The 19,798-nt window shown below is 40.8% G+C and overlaps 1 protein-coding gene across 3 annotated transcripts in view; it reads left to right on the top strand.

The window, feature by feature from the left end:
* Nucleotides 1-19,798, top strand: part of HEMG2 (Flavin containing amine oxidoreductase family) — a 183,774-nt gene that overhangs the window by 162,334 nt on the left and 1,642 nt on the right. For all 3 annotated transcript variants that reach the window (XM_089999521.1, XM_089999520.1, XM_089999518.1), the window contains exons 14-17: nt 18,635-18,758; nt 18,918-19,026; nt 19,138-19,212; nt 19,308-19,414. In XM_089999521.1, coding sequence (XP_089855647.1) covers nt 18,635-18,758; nt 18,918-19,026; nt 19,138-19,212; nt 19,308-19,414 — 415 coding nt within the window. The remainder of the gene's footprint in view (nt 1-18,634; nt 18,759-18,917; nt 19,027-19,137; nt 19,213-19,307; nt 19,415-19,798) is intronic.

The following is a 19,798-nucleotide window of genomic DNA, read 5'->3' on the forward strand; positions in this document are numbered from 1 at the left end:
AGGGGCTGGGCCCCTGCCTGCGCGAATGAAAGTGGCAGGGGTTGAGCCCCTGCCAGAAACGTCAAGTGGCAGGGGCTGAGCCCCTGCCGGAATCATCGAATCGGCAGGGGCTGAGCCCCTGCCGACTGACACGAGACGGCAGGCAAAGAGGTGCCGCAGGGGGTGACTGGACCCCCGCCGGCCCTTCGACAGCCCTACAAGAAAAAAAAAGGTGAAGAAAGGTGACAGGGGCCTGAGGGCACCCTGTCGACCCTCCGAAGGGCACAGGGGACGTGGGAGGGCACGGCAGGGACCATGCGCCGCCTGTCGGCCTCCCGGCGAGGAGACAGAGGGGGGGGGGGGGGGGAAAGGAGGGAAAAGGGAGGAGAAGAGAAGAGGGAGGAGCGTACCTGGGAGCGGTGGCCGGCGTCGGCGACAGGGCGCAGCAAGGGAGGTGACCGGCGCGGAGGGGGGAAAGCTCGAGAGGGCTGCGAGAGGGGGGCGAGACTCCCCTCGCCCTCCAACGTCTCTCTTAAAGGCGAAGGGGGGCACCGGAAGGGGAAACCCCTGGTGGGTTTCCCAAATCTTCCCGCAAGAGAAGGGGGAGAAGGGGGGTGGGTAGCGGCGCTCGAATGCTCGGGTTTTTCTTAAAACCCTAACATAAAAAGGGGCCCGGGTCGGGTCCGGACCCGACCCGGCCCGGCCCGGGTCCAAACAGATTTTTTTTTTTTTATGGGATTTTACAACCAAAAAGTTGAAGGCATGCTTTTCGAGGTACTCGATATTGTGAAGAACGACACAAATTTCTTTCTCCAAGCGATCTTGCTCTGATACCATGTGAAAATCTCTATAAAAAGAGACTTTGTGTATAAATACAATGCTAGAAACACGAAGTGTGCACAAAGGCACAAAGGAGAATTCTCACAAGTGCACAAAGGCACGGATAAACATGCACAAACGCATAAAAAATATCAACTTCAATATATTGGGTCCCAAAAGGGGCTTTACAAAAGCATAACAAAGCTAAAGGGGATCACCCATATTTATAATGCATTGGAGGCATGGGGGGGCTCCAATACATACGTTGGCGCCGCTCCAACGGTTAGAAATGTAACCGTTGGAGGGAGCTCCAACATGTGTATTGAGGGCCCCCTCATGTCACATCAGTCCAAAAAGTAAAAAATAAGAAACAAAGTAAAAGAAAAATACAAAAAAGAAAATGAAAATGAAAAAAGGTGAGAATATGCGTAAAATACGTGAATTTACATAAATACCCTTATCGGGTTTGATATATATATATATATATATATATATATATATATATATATATATATATATATATATATATATAAAAGAGACTACATTTTAACACTCCAATGGGTCAAACGTCTAGTGGAGAATTCTACCTTTCCTATCAGCTACATCGAAAGGCCTCTTGGTTTCCCAGGACTAAGTTGACTAGGCCAAAAATTCCCAACAAAATCCCCATATGCCGAATACTCTTGTTCAGAAAGGGGCCTGTACTCCGATAAGGTTGTCCGGGTCCATATACCATCCAGCCCGTAGTCCACTTACACTTATGTAAACAAACATTTTAAAATACAAATATTTCAATTGAATAGGTAATATTCTTTCAAAACCAAAGATTTTCCAATCATTTGAAATAAAACTTTCATTTGATTTTCAATGCTAATTTTGATTTTCCGAATAACACTTCCAAATAAACTCAAAGTGGGAAATATCAAACCACCAGAGACATTTATGTGCAATTAAAAAGGATAATCAAATCCATAAGGGTTGTTGTAGTTAATTACTTATAAAGCCATTGAGGAAAATCTAATGACTTTTCAAACAATTTAGAAAACCAGTTTAACTTGAAAGGAGTTGTTAATCCACATTTAGTAACAGTAAAACTTTGTGGTTTATGAAAATCAGTAATTTAAGAAGGATATGGAAGCTGAAAATCATTGATTGGTCTTATCAAATTAGTTACTAAACAGCTACTTAAGAAGGAGACTAACCTTTAAAACATTTGAAATAGGCGTAATCTAAATTCAGAAGCTTCAGCTAAAATTAATTACAAGAAAATTGGCATGTAATAGACTTAATTGTATTTATTAGAACTAAAACTATTAAGAAACTCATTTTATAATAATCTAGCTTTAATCAGGAGAACTCCGCCTGTGTATAACTGTTTAGTTATACACTGCCGGTCCCAAGCCCGGATAAAGGAGGAGGGTTGCGGTAGGCCTGTGACAGCCAGCATAAAAACTTAGTCATACCCTATGAAAATGAACCAATATGAGAATTTCGTTGGGGCATTCCCTACTGATCGACGCGCTGTACTCTCTAGGCCCAGAGGCAGTGATAAATGGGCAAGGGTTGCTAGGTCGTCGCCCAGAAGCGACGTGTCACACCGGCGCCCGGGTGTGGTGTCAAATAGGCAAGGGTTCCCTCACTTTGTTGGACGGGTGGGGGTAAAGAAGTTAGTCCAAGACCATAAAATTAGGTTAGCCACTTGGAACATAGGGTCTTTAACTGGTAAGTTGGTAGAGTTAGTAGATGTTATGTGTAGGAGAAAGATTGATATTTTATGTCTACAAGAGACCAAATGGGTAGGTGAGAAAGCAAAAGTGATAGAACCTTGGGGATATAAGATTTGGTATACAGGAATAAATAGGAATAGGAATGGAGTAGGGATTGTTATGAGTCGTCAGTTTATAGATAATATAATTGAGGTCCGTAGGAAGGGTGATAGAATTTTACTTATTAAATTAGTATTAGGTACGGATATTATTAATATTATTAGTGTTTATGCACCTCAAGTAGGTTTAGATGATTCCATTAAGCATCAATTTTGGGAAGATTTAGATGGAGTAGTACAAGGGATATCTTATGGAGAAAAGCTTTTCATCGGCAGTGACCTTAATGGACATGTAGGCATTAGTAGGGATGGATTTGAGAGTATCCATGGAGGCTATGGTATAGGAGAAAGAAATGAAAGTGGAGAAAGAATTTTAGATTTTTGTTTGTCCTATGATATGATCTTAGCAAACACTTGGTTTAGGAAGAGGGAGTCTCACCTAGTAACATTTAAAAGTGGGGTTAATACGAGTCAGATAGATTTTTTCCTACTTAGAAAGAGAGATAGGGGTTGTTGCATCGATTGTAAGGTTATACCGGGAGAAAGTGTAGCTACACAAGATAGAGTCTTAATTTTAGATCTTAGAATTAGACAATGCCGCACAAGGGATAGACATAGGATAGATCCTAGAATTAAGTGGTGGGCACTGAAAGGAGCTAAACAAGGAATGTTTGTAGAGCAGGTAGTTAAGGAAGTTGATTGGTGTCTCGAGGAGGATTCAGAATCAATGTGGAATAAGATAGCGGGTGGCATGAGAAAAGTGGCTAAGGAGGTATTGGCTGAGTCTAAAGGCAGTGCACCACTAGGTAAGGATACATCATGGTGGAACGAGGATGTCAAATTAGCTATTAAGGTTAAAAGAGAGTGTTATAGAAATCTAAGAGTCGTGATAATGAGAATTTGGAGAAGTATATGATAGCAAAGAAGGAAGCTAAAAAAGTAGTTCGAAACGCGAGGGTTAAGGTATATAAGGAGGTTTATGACAAGTTGGATACCAAAGAAGGCGAGAAGGATATTTATAGGCTTGCAAAGATGAGAGATAGGAAATCGAGGGATTTGGGTATGGTTAGATGTATCAAAGATGAAACGCAAAGGGTTTTAGTCAAATATGAGGAGATTAAGGAGAGATAGAAAGATTATTTTGATAAGCTATTTAATGATAGTCATGCTCAAGATCTTGGAGACTTCTCCATTCCTTTTCATGAGATAAATCGTGACTTCATGCGCAAGATTCAAAAGAAAGAAATTGCAGATGCTTTGAAGAAAATGAAATCAAGAAGGGCAGTTGGCCCAGATGGTATACCTATCGAGGCTTGGAAATGCTTGGGAGAGAAATGTTTAGAATGGTTGACAAATCTTTTTAACTTGATTTGGCGAACAAATAAGATGCCTAATGAGTGAAGGAAGAGTACTTTGGTGCCTTTATATAAGAATAAGGGTGATATACAAGATTGCACAAACTATCGTGGTATAAAACTCATGAGTCATACTATGAAACTTTGGGAGAGGGTGATTGAGTCTAGGTTGAGGAAGGTTGTCATGATATCGGAGAATCAATTTGGTTTTATGCCTGGAAGATCAACTATGGAAGCTATACATCTTCTTAGACAACTTATTGAAAGATATAGAGAGAGGAACAAAGATTTGCATATGGTTTTTATTGATTTAGAGAAGGCATACGATAGAGTACCTAGGGACGTTCTTTGGTGGACAATGATGAAGAAAGGTGTTTCTCTCAAGTACATTAGTATAATTAAAGATATGTATGAAGGAGTAGTAACCAATGTCCGCACTTGTGGAGGGGTGACAACCGATTTTCCGATAACGGTTGGGTTACATCAAGGATCTGCTTTAAGCCCTTTTCTATTTGCGATAGTGATGGATGAGCTTACGAGATCAATTCAAGAAAATGTACCGTGGTGTATGTTGTTTGCTGATGATATTGTTTTGATTGATGAGTCTAGAGCTGGGGTTAATGCTAAGTTAGAATTATGGAGACAGACATTGGAATCTAGAGGTTTTAAGTTGAGTAAGAGTATATGAAATGTCGGTTTAGTAAGCAACGAAGTAGTGATGGGAGTGTAGTGAAGCTTGGTGAGCAAGAAATATCGGTGAATGATTATTTCAAATATTTGGGATCCATCATTCAAAAGTATGGAGAAATTGATGGAGATGTAAATCATAGGATAAAGGTTGGGTGGATGAAATGGAAAAGTGCAACTGGAGTGCTGTGCGATCGTAGAATGCCATTGCGGTTGAAGGGACAGTTTTATAGGACGACTATTAGGCCCGCTTTACTATATGGTACGGAATGTTGGGCTGCCAAGAGACATCATATTCAAAAAATGAGTGTAGCTGAGATGCGGATGCTTAGATGGATGTGTGAAAATACAATAAAAGATAAGATTCGGAACGAGGAGATACGTAAGAAGGTAGGTGTTGCACCCATTGAAAATAAGATGCGAGAGAATCGTTTATGGTGGTTTGGACATATTCGGCGAAGGCCTAATGATGCTCCAGTTAAAAGGTTGGAGAAATGGGAAAATATATTAGTTAAAAGAGGTCGGGGTAGGTCTAGGAAGACTTGGATGGAGATGATAGGAAAGGATATGAATGCTTTGAACCTCACCGAGGACATGGCATTGGATAGAAATGATTGGAGGAAAAGGATTCATGTGGAAGACCCAAAATGAATTTCTTTTTTGGTTCATATCACTGACCCCAATTGTTTTGGGATGAAGGCGTAGTTGTTGTTGTTTGTTGCTAGCTTTAATCAGGAGAAACTATGACTACTAATCTATAAGGAAACAATTTATGATAACTACATCTTAAATTATCAAGCCCATTAGTGCTTATAGAAACTAATTTAAGAAAACTTTTCTACTTATAGAAAGACATACTACCTATTTATAAAACTGAATTAACAAACAAAAATTCTGACATCTAACTATCAAAACTGTAATTATGATAACTACATCTTAAATTATCAAGCCCATTAGTGCTTATAGAAACTAATTTAAGAAAACAGTTCTACCTATAGAAAGGCATACCAGGGTTACCGGAAACGCTATAGGACTTGGGGAAGCGCTCTTCTCCGAAACACATGGGGGAAGTGACCCTTTTAAATGGGAAGCACGCTTCCTATTTCGTTTCTCACTCGCTTCTCACTTGTTTCCAGCTTGCTTCACAATATCAGGAAGTGAGTTTTTTGGGGGGGCCTTGGAGCCTTTAAATTTTTTTTTTTTGCCCAATATCGGAAAAACTCTATTTCTATTTGCTTCCCACTCGAATCCTAGGTTGCTTCCCTCTTTGTTTCGTCTTATCTTCCGGTTCACTTCCCTTCTCGATTTCAAGACGATTCTCGGTTCGCTTCTAAGTTGTCTTGCACTTCCCGCTTCTACTTCCTGAATCGCTTCCCACTCTCGCTTCCTTGACTGGCAACTCTGAGGCATACTATCTATTTATAAAACTGAATTAACAAACAAAAATTCTGTTATCTAACTATCAAAACTATAATTAACTACATATAAAACTAATTTAAAAAAGCCTAATTATTAAAACTATATTTAATTACTTACCTGATGTGAAGCTCCTTAGGTCGACATGTGCTCTCGCTCCTTAGCCCCTCCCTCTCCTCTTTGCATACTCGTATGGGTATGTATAAATGGCCTAAGGAAGTAAAAGAAACAGGGAGTTGGGATGCTTGGGAAAAAAACATTATTTTGTCCTTGGCTTTCCTACTTATTTACATATAATATTGTTTAAGTAATTGAAAATTTTACTTAAGATATGATATGTGAATAAGCAAATACCCCCTTATTTGAATCCACTAAAAATATCTAAAAATTCAAATTTCCAAGGAATAAAAAAGGATTTTAGTAAAAAATTCAAAATTTTCCTCATGGGTCCAAAGTTGCGTCTCTTGAAATCTCAAGTATTTCTTTGGTCATATATTTTTAAAAATTATGTCTTTACATATAATTACTTTGTGTTAGAAGTGTGAGAGAAAATCTTTTATAATTTAATTATTAAAAATATTTTTCTGTTATGGGTTCCTTTCACAGCACTTGGACAGATAAGGACCTAGGTTTGACTTATTGTTATATTTTGTGTAACGCCCCAAATTTCAAACTTGCGAACCTTTTCAGAAAAACGGGCAAGAGATTAGAAATCTCTTTCCTTTAGAGTTTGTTTATGAAATCAGCGGAAGATTTTTTCTTTTGATAAATCATAAGGCAAGCTGAACACTTTGGGCACGTTAGCTAAAAGAACCAAAATTCACAAGATTCGGATATCCTAAGGAAAATCCGATACAAACTCAAGCGTCCAGGACGCGAGCTAAGAGCAGGAAGAAGAAGTCTTGAAGTCATCTTGCAATCGCGCCATCGCCCGTAGTGTACCTGATCATCACCTGTACCCATAGAATGGGTTAGTTTCGCGAAAAACTAGTAGGTGCACAAGAGAGACTAACAGGAAAGTGAATTAAGTACATTTATTTCAGTAGGCTATGCAGTTTAAAGCAGATATGCAGTTAAACAGGTAAGCAATGCAAGCAGGTGAATAGTGCAAACGCGTAAGTAGTACAAGCGAATAAGTAGTGCAAGCGAGTAAGGCGTGCAAGCGAGTCAGCAGTGCAAGCACGTAAGCAGTGCAAATGCGTAAGTAGTGCAAACAGTAAGCAGTTCAAAGCAAGTAAGCATTTCAAAGCAAGTAAGCAGTGCAACTGACAAACACAACATACGATTCAATTGATCGTAGGCTGTGAACCACCACGCGACTAGCTTGTTCTCGTTCCTAGAACGAGGTCACAACATCTAATTACCATCAGGACATCGTTTGTCGCTCACTACTTCTAACAAACGCGTTGTCCTGAAAAACCTTAATCTATTCTCATCTCTCAAAACCTTACGCAGCCAACTGCCACCTGTTATGACTCACTAAGGCATCATACTTTCTCAGAAAAGCTCACCCTTCCGTAGAAGGTCCAAAACATAAACACTAAGTCAAATCGCTAACGATCTGACTCTCACATCTGAGTCCTGCATGTAATCATGCTAAAACAGAAAGTCGAAACTCTGAATTCATAGTTGGTTATCACAAACAATCTGAGAAGATCATCACAGCTCACCATAACTTTTTGTGGTAAGCAAAAACACAAGATCCACATCGGATCGCTCGGTCCGGGAGATATACGACCTGACAAGGAATTACCGCCCTAGAGGGTATACTTGGTCTTGGACCATACACTTCCTCACAAGAGTTCACCGTCTTTGCGGCTACCCGTTCGTGGATAGTGTACGTCCTCATAGAGAATCTCCCACTCTAGCCGGGTCACCTGATCTTGATCATACATACCCCCACAGCGAAACCTTTGGGAAGCCGGTCCCCAACAAATGCCATATCCAATAAAAATCATTGTGATACACGCATCAACACGAATGACCGCTCTCAGGGTCGATAGCCACTAATACAAACGATAAGATCAATGCCGGATCACCTGGTCTGGGAAATGTATAACCTCACAAGGAATTCCGCCCTAGATGGTATACCTGGTCTTGGACCATACACTTCCTCACAGGAGTTCACCGCCTTTGCGGCTACCCGTTCGTGGACAGTGTACATCCTCACAGAGAATCTACCACTCTAGTCGGGTACCTGGTTTTGATCATACATGCCCTCGCAGATAATTCTTTGGAGATCAGGTGCTCGACAGACACCCCACTCAGTGATACATGCATCAATAATTGACTGCTCCGAACCATTGACCGCCTCGAGGTCAGTATCCACAATATGGGCACAAGCATGTATATCAACGTTATACATCGTATCACTTCACATAGAAGCATATAATCCTACGCATCGTGTGATTGCCATGAGGAACGTTACAATCCTCAAATAGGACCTCAAAGTGTGCATAAACGGCACATGAGAACACGCAGATATGGCAATCCAGTTGATTCTATGGGCGAAGAGTAACTAACTCTACTCGTCAGCCAAACAAAACAACTGAATAAGACGAGCACTCATAACAATGCTCGTAAAACATATAATTATCATCAAATGGTTCAGTCCATCAACAAGTAATTAAATTAATCGTAAGGCATAAACCATTGCATCACAAGTCATTCATAAGCAATCATACGACAATAGTTTTATCACAATATGTAAGCGGCTTATAAGACAAGCGGCCACATCAATCCTAGTTGCCACCAGTTTGTAGAGTACGAGTTGTATGCAATCACATCAATCATAAGAGATGCAAGCCAACAGGTGCTACGCTACAATAAGCACCAAAATAGTTCGACCAAGGAATAAAGCAAGTCACATGCTAATATGTAGCAACTAGCATAATGCTATTATTATAAGCATTTAATTAGCATAAGAAGATCCTTATTACTCCGCAAAGAACTGCGTAAGCAGTTTAACAACTAGAGTAACGCCTTGACAGGCGTGCACAACTCAACGAGTGGCATACTGAACTACCGAGCAAGCAAGCGATTCAGTAGTGTAAGTGAGTCAGTAGTGCAAGGGAATCTCACGACCCAACGACCAGTGTGAACAGACCTTATGTTTCGATAATTACGAACCTACGAGTACGCGCAGGCAAAACGTAGAACCAACTGAGACTAGTTCGGGCATCTATTATTCTATGTATTTTCAATAACTCGAATATCTAGTTGAGTTCGCTCCAAAGGGACGGTTTTAGCCGAGAGAGGATTCCCCAAAGGAGGCTATGCCACGGATGCATCCAACTTCTGCAGAAGTGTTGAGCTAACTAATGTAGCCCCTTTCCTCTAACTCCAATGACTGGGAAGGCCGGATCATTGCCTTTAGGGTGGTTGTTAACAACCTGTCCATTGGAGTTTGTACTGCTCTGTCCTCTCCCTTGACAGACACATAGAAGCGAATAGGTACGTTAGGGGTTGCTTAACTAACGACCCATCCTATGTTGTGATCTTTAAACCACTATAGCATCTTGCCTGTGAAGGCGAATGTGAGGCCATTTATGTGATTATAGCATTTTGCATTTAGCGTTGTTCGAGGTCGCACGACCGTCTCATCCGATCATCGCAGTAATAGACGTGTCGTGCACGACTAGAAATACTCTAGGATGAAGGGGGTATAGCTCCTCAATAGAAGCATCAACAAGAGTGTTTCACAAAGATGTAAAGTTTATCAACTTTACTTTATCTTTTGAAACAGCAGTACCTTGTGCCAACATTATGCATGTGATTATCTCGAATTACATCCGCTATCGGGGTATCTACATATCTCGCATGACTCAATACCGGCCTCGATAGACAGGATACGGGTTTCTCAACAGAACACCCGCTAAGAAGTTCACTCGAACCCCCAATTCGGGATCACCCGAGATATGCCAAAAAGGCGAGCAGAACCAGCCAATCACATCCTTTCAAATGCTTCGATTTGGAGCAGTCTTAGATGCTTTTGCGCAGCTCCCTAAAATCTCAAGTCGACTCTGCAGGACTGCGCACACGAATAGCCAGGATCCTTGCGAGGTATCCCTCTCCTTAGACGAGGATGTGTCGCTCGCTTCCGACTGAACTCTTGTTGCAAGAGGGAGAGTGGTAAATGCCCCTTGCATCCTCCACGAGGATGCCCTTAAGGCATACGCAAAGAGCAAGAACCAGCACATCATCTGCAATAGCAAGGCCATACCAACATATATGCAAAAGCAAGAGCCTAGGCGCAAAGCGCGACGGCAAAGTAAAGGCGGTAAGCAAAAGTGCAACGCAAACCCTCAGCACAACCCGCAACGGCAAGTAAAGACTGTAAGCTCGGGTGCAACGCAAAACCTTTGTGTGATGCGCAACGGCAAGTAAAGACTGTAAGCAGGGGTGCAACGCAAAACCTTTGCGTGATGCACAACGGCAAGTAAAGGACAAGGATCGCGAAACCGCGTCTTGGAGTTAAATGCGTATTCGTATAAATATATATATTTTTATATATATATATATATATTTATTTATTTAATGGTCTATTTTTAGTTAATTGAACTTAATTCAATTGTCCAAGTCTTCTGTGCAATCTTGCCCTATCTTTGAGAGTTGCAAGCTTGCTGTCGTCTGCAGATGTACGTGATTGGCAGCTTGGGTCGCGGAGCGCGAGCAGGATCCGTCGTACGAGCTACAAAAGTAACGATCTTAGCAAGCTAATACCAAAATAGGAAGTCAGGGGCACTGTCATCGTCCTGACGTAAGGGAAGCAGAGGTAGGGGCATTGTGCACATGCGCACCTGCTATAAGCGCAAAGAGCAGGGGCAAGGCCACGAGCCCATGTTGTCAGCAAACAACGGGGAGACAGGGTTGTGCCCCTGCCTTATGAAGGCAACGAGGGAGGCTGAGGTGTCGCCCTGCTTGCCAGAAGAGCAAAGAGACATGGGGCCAAGCCCCCACCCATTAGCACAAAGGAGGAGGCAGGAGGCTTCGCCCCTGCCTGCCGAATACACCAAGAGGCAGGGGCTTGGCCCCTGCCGGTCGAGCACGTAAACAAGCAGGGGGCAAAGCCCTTGCCTGACGCCCGAGAAGAGGGAGCAGGGAGGCGCTCGCCCCCTCCCCTGCCACAACAGGTAGCAGGGAGAGGGTCGGCCCCCTCCCCTACCGTAACAGTAAGCAGGGAGGGGATCGACCCCTCCTGCATGGTACGAAGGCAGGGAGGGGCTCGACCCCTCCTGCATGGTACGAAGGCAGGGAGGGTCGAGCCCTCCCCTGCGAAGATCGAAGGCAGGGAGGGTTCGAGCCTCTCCCTACGATAGACAGAAGCAGGGAGGGTCGAACCCTCCCCTGCGCACCTAATTAGGGGAATCGGAAAAAAAAGGGGCAGGGGCCGATGGCCCCTGCTAGAACAGAAAAAGGGGCAGGGGCCTTCAGCCCCTGCTAAAATAAATAGGGCAAGGGCCGATGGCCCCTGCCGGAACATCAAAAAGGGGCAGGGCCCTATGGCCCCTGCCATGGAAATGAAGAAAAGGAAAGAGGCGCAGGGGCCAACAGCCCCCCTACGGCTCTTGGAAGCGGAGGCAGGGGCCAAAGGCCCCCGGTCGGCGTGATAAACAGGGAAACGAGACAGGGGCTGGTTTCTTAGAGGAACCTGAAGCAGGGAGGAGGGGCTCGGCCCCTCCCCTGCCGTAGCAGAGAGCAGGGAGGGGTCGTGCCCCTCCCCTGCTAAAAGGGGCACGGGTTTGACCCCTCCCCTGACAGAGAGGTGAGGGGGAGAAGAGACGGGAGAGGTAGAGAGGAGAGAGAGAGAGGCGAACGAAAGAGGGGGAGGTGCGTACCTGGTGGTCGCCGGCGGCGGCATCGTCGGCGTCGGAGGGAGGTTGCAGGTGTTGGCAGCGTCGACGTCGGGTTGACAGGGGTCTCTGTTAAAATGTAAACTGCAATATATATATATATATATATATATATATATATATATATATATATATATATATATATATATATATATATATATATATATATATATATATATATATATATATATATATATATATATATAAAAGGGGCACGGGTTTGACCCCTCCCCTGACAGAGAGGTGAGGGGGAGAAGAGACGGGAGAGGTAGAGAGGAGAGAGAGAGAGAGAGGCGAACGAAAGAGGGGGAGGTGCGTACCTGGTGGTCGCCGGCGGCGGCATCGTCGGCGTCAGAGGGAGGTTGCAGGTGGCGGCAGCGTCGACGTCGGGTTGACAGGGGTCTCTGTTAAAATGTAAACTGCAATATATATATATATATACATATATATATATATTATTTAATATTATTATATTTTCTTTTATTATTTTCTTTTTCTATTTTCTTATTTTCTTTTTTTAGCATCTAGTTCAATAGAAACTAGATATTTTGATCCAGTCAAGTTCCTGTTGGAACTTGACTGTGCAAGTAGCTGTTGGACTTTAGTCCAACAGCTATAATAAATGTTGTTGGACTATAGTCCAACAGCTATAATAATAAATGTTGTTGGACTGTAGTCCAACAACTATATTAAGAGACGTTGGAATCCATCGTCTCTTTTTGGAGAGCTCAACCTCTCTCTCCCATTTTTTTGTATATATAGGGGTGAACCCCTTCAATGTAAATTACCATGCTTCTTAAGCATTTTGTTCATGAATAAAGTATTATTTATTTTTCAAGTGTTCTTCCCTTTATACCCTTTCAAGGGTCATGCTTGTAGTGTCTCCAATAGACACTTGTTTGTGAGTTATTTGTGCATTTGTTGAAGACCACCATTTTATTATATGGTATCAGAGCTACGAAATCCTTAGATCTTGAAGTGCTTCCGCCTCGATTTCCGTGCCACATTTACAAAAGGTGTTTCATCACCTTGTTCTTGGCTCAAGAAGATTTGTTTGAAGAAAGGCGAACTTGTGCTACAAAAAAAATTGGTTTTGTATCCTCTCTTATTCCTTTGTCTACTCTTTTTCTTTTCTTTTTATTTTTCTCTCTCTCTCCTCCTGTTTATTCCTCTCTTACCCTTGTAAAAGATGGATGACAATGATAAGATCACCATCATTCCTATGAAGCTAAATGATACTAACTATGTAATGTGGGCTTCGATTATGAAGAACCACATTTGGGGAAAAGGTTTATGGGGTATAGTGGATGGTTCCGATTTGGAACCTAAACTATCTCTTACCAAGAAAGAGGGTGATAAAGAGGTTTCTCTAACGGAAGAAGAGAAGAGTAAGGCATTAGCCACTTATGAAAAGAAATGGAAAGAATGGAGGATAGGGCATGCAAAAATTATGTCATGGCTCATCAATAGCATAGACATTAAAAAATGCTCTAGTCTAGCTAAGTTTGAGCATGCCGATAAGGCTTGGGAATACCTCAAAAACATGTATTCCCTTAAAGATATTGCATATGTATGCAATTTACAAGATAAAGTTCGGACAATGACTCAAAAAGAAAAAAACTATTCGAGAATATTATAATGAGTTGTCCGAACTTTGGGAAGAGTTGGCTCTTCTTGAGCCCAAATGGCATTGTGCCGAAGACATCGAGCTTCGCCAAAAGCAACTCGATATGGAACATTTCTATCAATTTGTGAATGGTCTAAGGCCGGAGTTTGAATCCACCAAATCGGCCCTTTTACATCGTGGAAAAATTCCTTCTATTGTTGATACTATAGAAGAGCTCACTATAGAGGAAAATAGACTTAGAAAAAGTACTCCAAAAGTTGATGATGACTCCGTTTTAGCTGTATCTAGACCGGGGAATCATACTCGTACTTACAAGCCGCCTCATTTTGGAAGGCAAAACGACGACTTTGATAAAAGAAAAGTTATTTGTCATCATTGTCATGAACCGGGGCACTATAGGCCTCAATGTCCAAAGTTAAAAAGAAGAGAAGAAAAAAGAGTTGCATCTGTTGAATCTGAGTCAAAAGATCAAGATGCACCTGTGTCTATGGCTCAACTGATGGAAATCCTTCAACCTCTTCTCAAAGGGGTATCCTCCTCAACCGAAGCCTCAGCTGGAGCGGCAGTTGCATCTTTCTCCGGTCCAGGTAACTTTCCTTGGCTTTTAGATTCTGGTGCTTCTTTTCATATGACCCCAAATGTTAATAGTCTATCCGAATGTCTTAAAAATAACTCAAGTGTGTCAAAGGTTTTTACAGCCGATGGCACATCTCTCGAAGTAAAAGGAATAGGATGTTTTGAAAATCTTCAAAAATCCAAAAGATTTTTTATCCCAGAAGTTAGATATATCCCTAAACTTAATTTGAATCTCTTATCTGTCTCGCAAATATCTGATTATGGATGTAATATCTCCTTCTCTTCTCATGGTTGTTGGGTACAGGATCGCCAGTCAGGGAAGCTGATTGGGGAAGGCCATAGAGAAGGAGGACTTTATTACATGGACTTTTTGGAATTACCCAAGAATGCATTTTGTTATAATATTCAGAAATTAGAATTGGATTTATGGCACAAAAGGCTTGGCCATCCTCATATGTCTAAAATTCAATATTTTCCAAGTTTGGAAAAATTTTGTAATTCTGAAAATTTTTCTTGTAAAGACTGCATTCTTGGCAAAATGAAAAGGTTACCATTTCTTAGTAGAACTTTTGTTTCCTCACGACCACTTGAGTTAATACATTCGGATGTTTGGGGCCCCGCACCGGTTATTTCCAAAGGTGGTTATACATATTATGTCATCTTTGTTGATGACTTTTCTAGACATACTTGGATTTATTTTCTTAAACATAAATCTGATGTCTTTGCTAACTTCCAAATATTTCATAAAATGGTTAAAAATAAGTTTCAAAATGATATTTCTGTTTTTCGCACTGATTCAGGGGGAGAATTTATGTCCAACGAATTCAAAGACTATCTCAATTTACATGGTATTACACATCAAAGATCATGTCCACACACTCCACAACAGAATGGCCTAGCCGAACACAAACATCGGCACATTATGGAAACTACTAGGACATTGCTAATTGCAAATCAAGTTCCAAAAAGTTTTTGGGCTGAAGCGGTCCTAACGGCCACCTACCTCATTAATAGGATGCCATCTTCCTCATTAAAGAATACAACTCCAATAGAAAAACTTGTTAATTTAACTCCAGATTATTCTAGATTAAGAGTCTTTGGATGCAAATGTTTTGTTTTCACCAACAGAAATGATAAACTCTCTCCTCGTGTAATCCCATGTGCCTTTTTAGGATATGCTGATAATCAAAAAGGCTACAGGTGTTTCGATTTTCAAAATGACAAATTATATGTGTCAAGAAATGTATCTTTTTTGGAAAAAGAAAGCTTCTTTGAATTTGAAAAATCCAAGGATGTCAATGAATACTCGTTTTTAATTGATCCAACTTCAAAATCCAATGAATGTGATGTTGGATGTGACCTTGACAATGATCAAAGTCCTATTGTTGTTGAAAATGATGATAATGAAGAGCAAATCCATAGGGATGTTAGTCTACAATATTCAAGACGTAGAGAGCAAAATCTTCCATGTGCATTACAAAAATACTTTGAAGTCTCACCTAGAAGAACGTCTAGAATCTCTAAACCTCCAGAAAAAATTGTGTCTTATGAATCTTTTTCACCCACGTATAGGGCCGCCATTACATTAATACAATCATATGTTGAACCATCATCCTATTCTCAAGCAAAAAATCATATAGAATGGATAGAAGCCATGAAAATAGAATTGGATGCACTAGAAAAGGCCAATACTTGGACGATACAAGATATTCCTCCGGGTAAGAAACCTATAGGTTGTAGGTGGGTATACAAAGTCAAAACCAAAAGTGATGGGACCCTGGAAAGATATAAGGCCCGTTTAGTAGCAAAAGGATATGCCCAAGAGTATGGCATCGATTATGAAGAAACATTTGCTCCTGTGGCCCGTATGACCACTGTTAGAACTTTAATAGCCTTAGCCTCCATTAGAACATGGTCTATCTTTCAATTAGATGTCAAAAATGCTTTCCTGAATGGGAATCTCGTTGAAGAAGTATACATAGAAGCCCCACTTGGTATTAGTATCCCTAAGGGTAAAGCTCTTCGTCTAGAAAAAGCTCTTTATGGTCTTAAACAGGCTCCAAAAGCCTGGTATGAGCGATTTAGTCATGTTATGCTTGATATTGGTTTTCAACCTTGTTTAACTGACACTGCTTTGTTTGTTAAGAAATCTAATGCAAGCATCATTATTCTTCTTCTCTATGTGGACGATATGATCATCACCGGAGGCGACAAACATGGAGTTGCAAATATCAAATCTCTTCTTAAAACTCACTTTGAAATGACTGACTTAGGTTTATTAAGATATTTTTTAGGCATTGAAGTTGCTTATTCCCCTCGGGGGTATTTGATATCTCAATTTAAATTTGCTCTTGATATCATTTTCAGGTCTGAAATTACAGATGATAAGAAAGTAGACACTCCAGAAGTTGTCAATGTTAAAATGAAAATTGATGATGAAGAACTTCTTGATGATCCTACTCCTTATAGACAACTTGTTGGAGCTCTTTCTTATCTTTCCATTACTAGCCAGATATAACTCATGTGGTTCATACAGTCAGTCAGTTTCAGCATGCTCCCACCTCCGTGCACATGGGAGCGATTTTGCGTATTATTAGATACTTAAAATCCTCTCTTTCACGAGGACTCTTCTTGTCTGCTTCATCTTCATTAAATTTAATTGCATATACTGATGCTGACTGGGGAGGTGATCCCAATAATAGACACTCAACTACTGGTTTTTGTGTGTTCCTAGGTGAAACCTTAATTTCGTAGAGGTGCAAGAAGCAGCAGAAAGTCTCTCTTTCCTCCACCGAAGCTGAATACAGAGCCATGGCAACCACCACTATGGAGGTTGTTTGGCTCAGACGATTGCTAGCGGATATGGGAGCTAAAGCAACGCAAGCTTCAAAGATGTGCTGTGACAACAAAAGTGCGATCTACATTGCAAGCAACCGGACATTCCATGAGCGCACTAAACACATTGAGATGGACTGTCACCATGTCAGAGAGGAATACTTACATGGAACCATTGATCTGCCATATGTTACATCAGAATATCAATTAGCAGACTTCTTCACCAAGCCTCTCGTTGCTCTCAGATTTCACTTCCTCTTAGACAAACTTTCGCTCATTGTACCGTAAGTTTGAAGGGGAGTGTTAAAATGTAAACTGCAATATATATATATATATATATATATTATTTAATATTATTATATTTTCTTTTATTATTTTCTTTTTCTATTTTCTTATTTTCTTTTTTTAGCATCTAGTTCAATAGAAACTAGATATTTTGATCCAGTCAAGTTCCTGTTGGAACTTGACTGTGCAAGTAGGTGTTGGACTTTAGTCCAACAGCTATAATAAATGTTGTTGGACTATAGTCCAACAACTATAATAATAAATGTTGTTGGACTGTAGTCCAACAGCTATATTAAGAGACGTTGGAATCCAACGTCTCTTTTTGGAGAGCTCAAAATGAGCTCTCCTCTCTCTCCCATTTTTTTGTATATATAGGGGTGAACCCCTTCAATGTAAATTACCATGCTTCTTAAGCATTTTGTTCATGAATAAAGTATTATTTATTTTTCAAGTGTTCTTCCCTTTATACCCTTTCAAGGGTCATTCTTGTAGTGTCTCCAATAGACACTTGTTTGTGAGTTATTTGTGCATTTGTTGAAGACCACCATTTTATTACAGTCTCCAGAGGGTGCAGAGACGAGAGAGTCAGTCGGGGGAGAGAGACCGAGAGACGAGAGGGGGAAGGAGGTTTCAAGAACCTCCTCCCTCAGTCACTGCGTGCTTTTAAAAGCACGCAGCCGACTGATTTACCCGGGTCGGATCCGGGTCCGGATCCAGCCCGGATCCAAACATTTTTTTTTTTTTTGAGTTCTTACATTTGGAGTAAAATTAAGGCTTATAGCTGGGGGAAATAAGGTTGGATGTTATATTGAATATCCCACCCAAATCTTAAAATCCGGTGCTTCAAGTATCCAACACCCATTGCCTTAATGAACCCAGTCAGGTTTTGACTGTACAATCTCATACCTCAACGTTATTCGTCAATCCTCTCTTTTTTCGCCAAACTTGAGGTTTCAGATCTGGGTAAGTTGGGTGCCTGACTTTAGATCAAATCCATTGACAGCCTTAGTGTCGATGGTTTTGGTAGTGATAGCCAGCGGGCAGCCCTTTTTCAGCCACTTTAAACCAATGTCTAAGAATGAAATTCGTGGTTAGATAATCTTAGTTGAATGTGAAAAAATTGTAGATGTTTTAACATTAATAATACCCAAATACATACAATTGGGCCCAAAATTACAGAAATTTCTTAATGCATGTGCCTCCCACTGACTTATTTCTTTATTATGACCTTTATTTCTTGTGTGCACGGTCAAATGTCTGATGATAATGATGGTGGTGGTGGTGGTGATGGTTGTGAGAGTGACATGTTTAGTTGTATCTTTTTCCTGTTTAACCAGATAAACAGCCTGTATAGACACTAGTGTTCTTTATGTTCCAGGTAGATTATGTTCCACTATCAGTGATCATTACCACCTTTAAGAAGGAGAAAGTGAAATGGCCTCTCGAAGGATTTGGGGTCCTTATTCCTTCCAAGGAGCAGGAGAATGGTTTAAAAACACTTGGTAGGCCTCAGCTGTGAAAATGAATTTTCCACTTCCCCTTAATTCATCTTTGTGTTTTTCTTTGTTGACAATTGAATGGTATTCATGAAATGTATAATTTATGAATTTTCTTTTGTTTATATTTCAAAGATTCTAATGCCTATTCTCTTCTCATTCTAGGTACACTCTTTTCTTCCATGATGTTTCCTGATAGGGCCCCTAGCAATCAATATCTCTATACTACTTTTATTGGTGGGACTCGAAATAGAGACCTTGCAGGAGCTTCACTGTGTGGGAAACACCAACTGCCTCTTTCTTTTTCATATCACATTCTAATTTACAGTTTGTATCACATTTAAGGAGCTGATGGCTTCATTTATATGTTCTATTTTATGTACAGGGACGACTTACAACGTGTAGTTTCTTCTGATCTTAAAAAATTATTGGGCATAGAGGGTCAGCCTACTTCAATAAAGTAAGAAATTTGTATACTCACAGTGATTCCTTAGTTATATAAAGGGACAGCTTCCTTTATTATTTGGTTACTGAATTATGCGCACGTGTGTGCAGGCATGTCTGCTGGAAGGATGCTTTTCCCTTGTATGGTCATGATTACGGTCGAGTTATTGAAGCTATAAAGAAGATGGAAGAAAGTCTTCCAGGATTTTTCTATGCAGGTAATCTAGATACACAATGAACCAGTATGATTTCTGTTTGGAGAAGATGAAAAGAGCCTCAATAAATGTGGACACCTAATTGAGGTTTGATGAGTGAAGCCTAATTGTATTCATACGTTGTTGGGAGTCTCTCATCTAAGTATGAGTTGGGCTCTCATTGGATATGATTAGGTTGTACTTCATTATGTTAGATCCACTGATGCATTTGCATCCCTGATTATCTACAAAATCCATGACAATTATTGGTCAACTTGGAGGTGTGTATCAGATGCTGAGTTCATTGATCATGTGAATTTAGAAGGAATACTTGACATATGTTTTATTGCTTCATAATCAATCATCAAATAACAGATGAAAGAAGATCCTTATATGCAACATTGGCCA

This window comes from Nuphar pumila, chromosome 3, assembly GCF_984573655.1.
Source record: "Nuphar pumila chromosome 3, dmNupPumi1.hap1.1, whole genome shotgun sequence".
Lineage (NCBI taxonomy): Eukaryota > Viridiplantae > Streptophyta > Magnoliopsida > Nymphaeales > Nymphaeaceae > Nuphar > Nuphar pumila.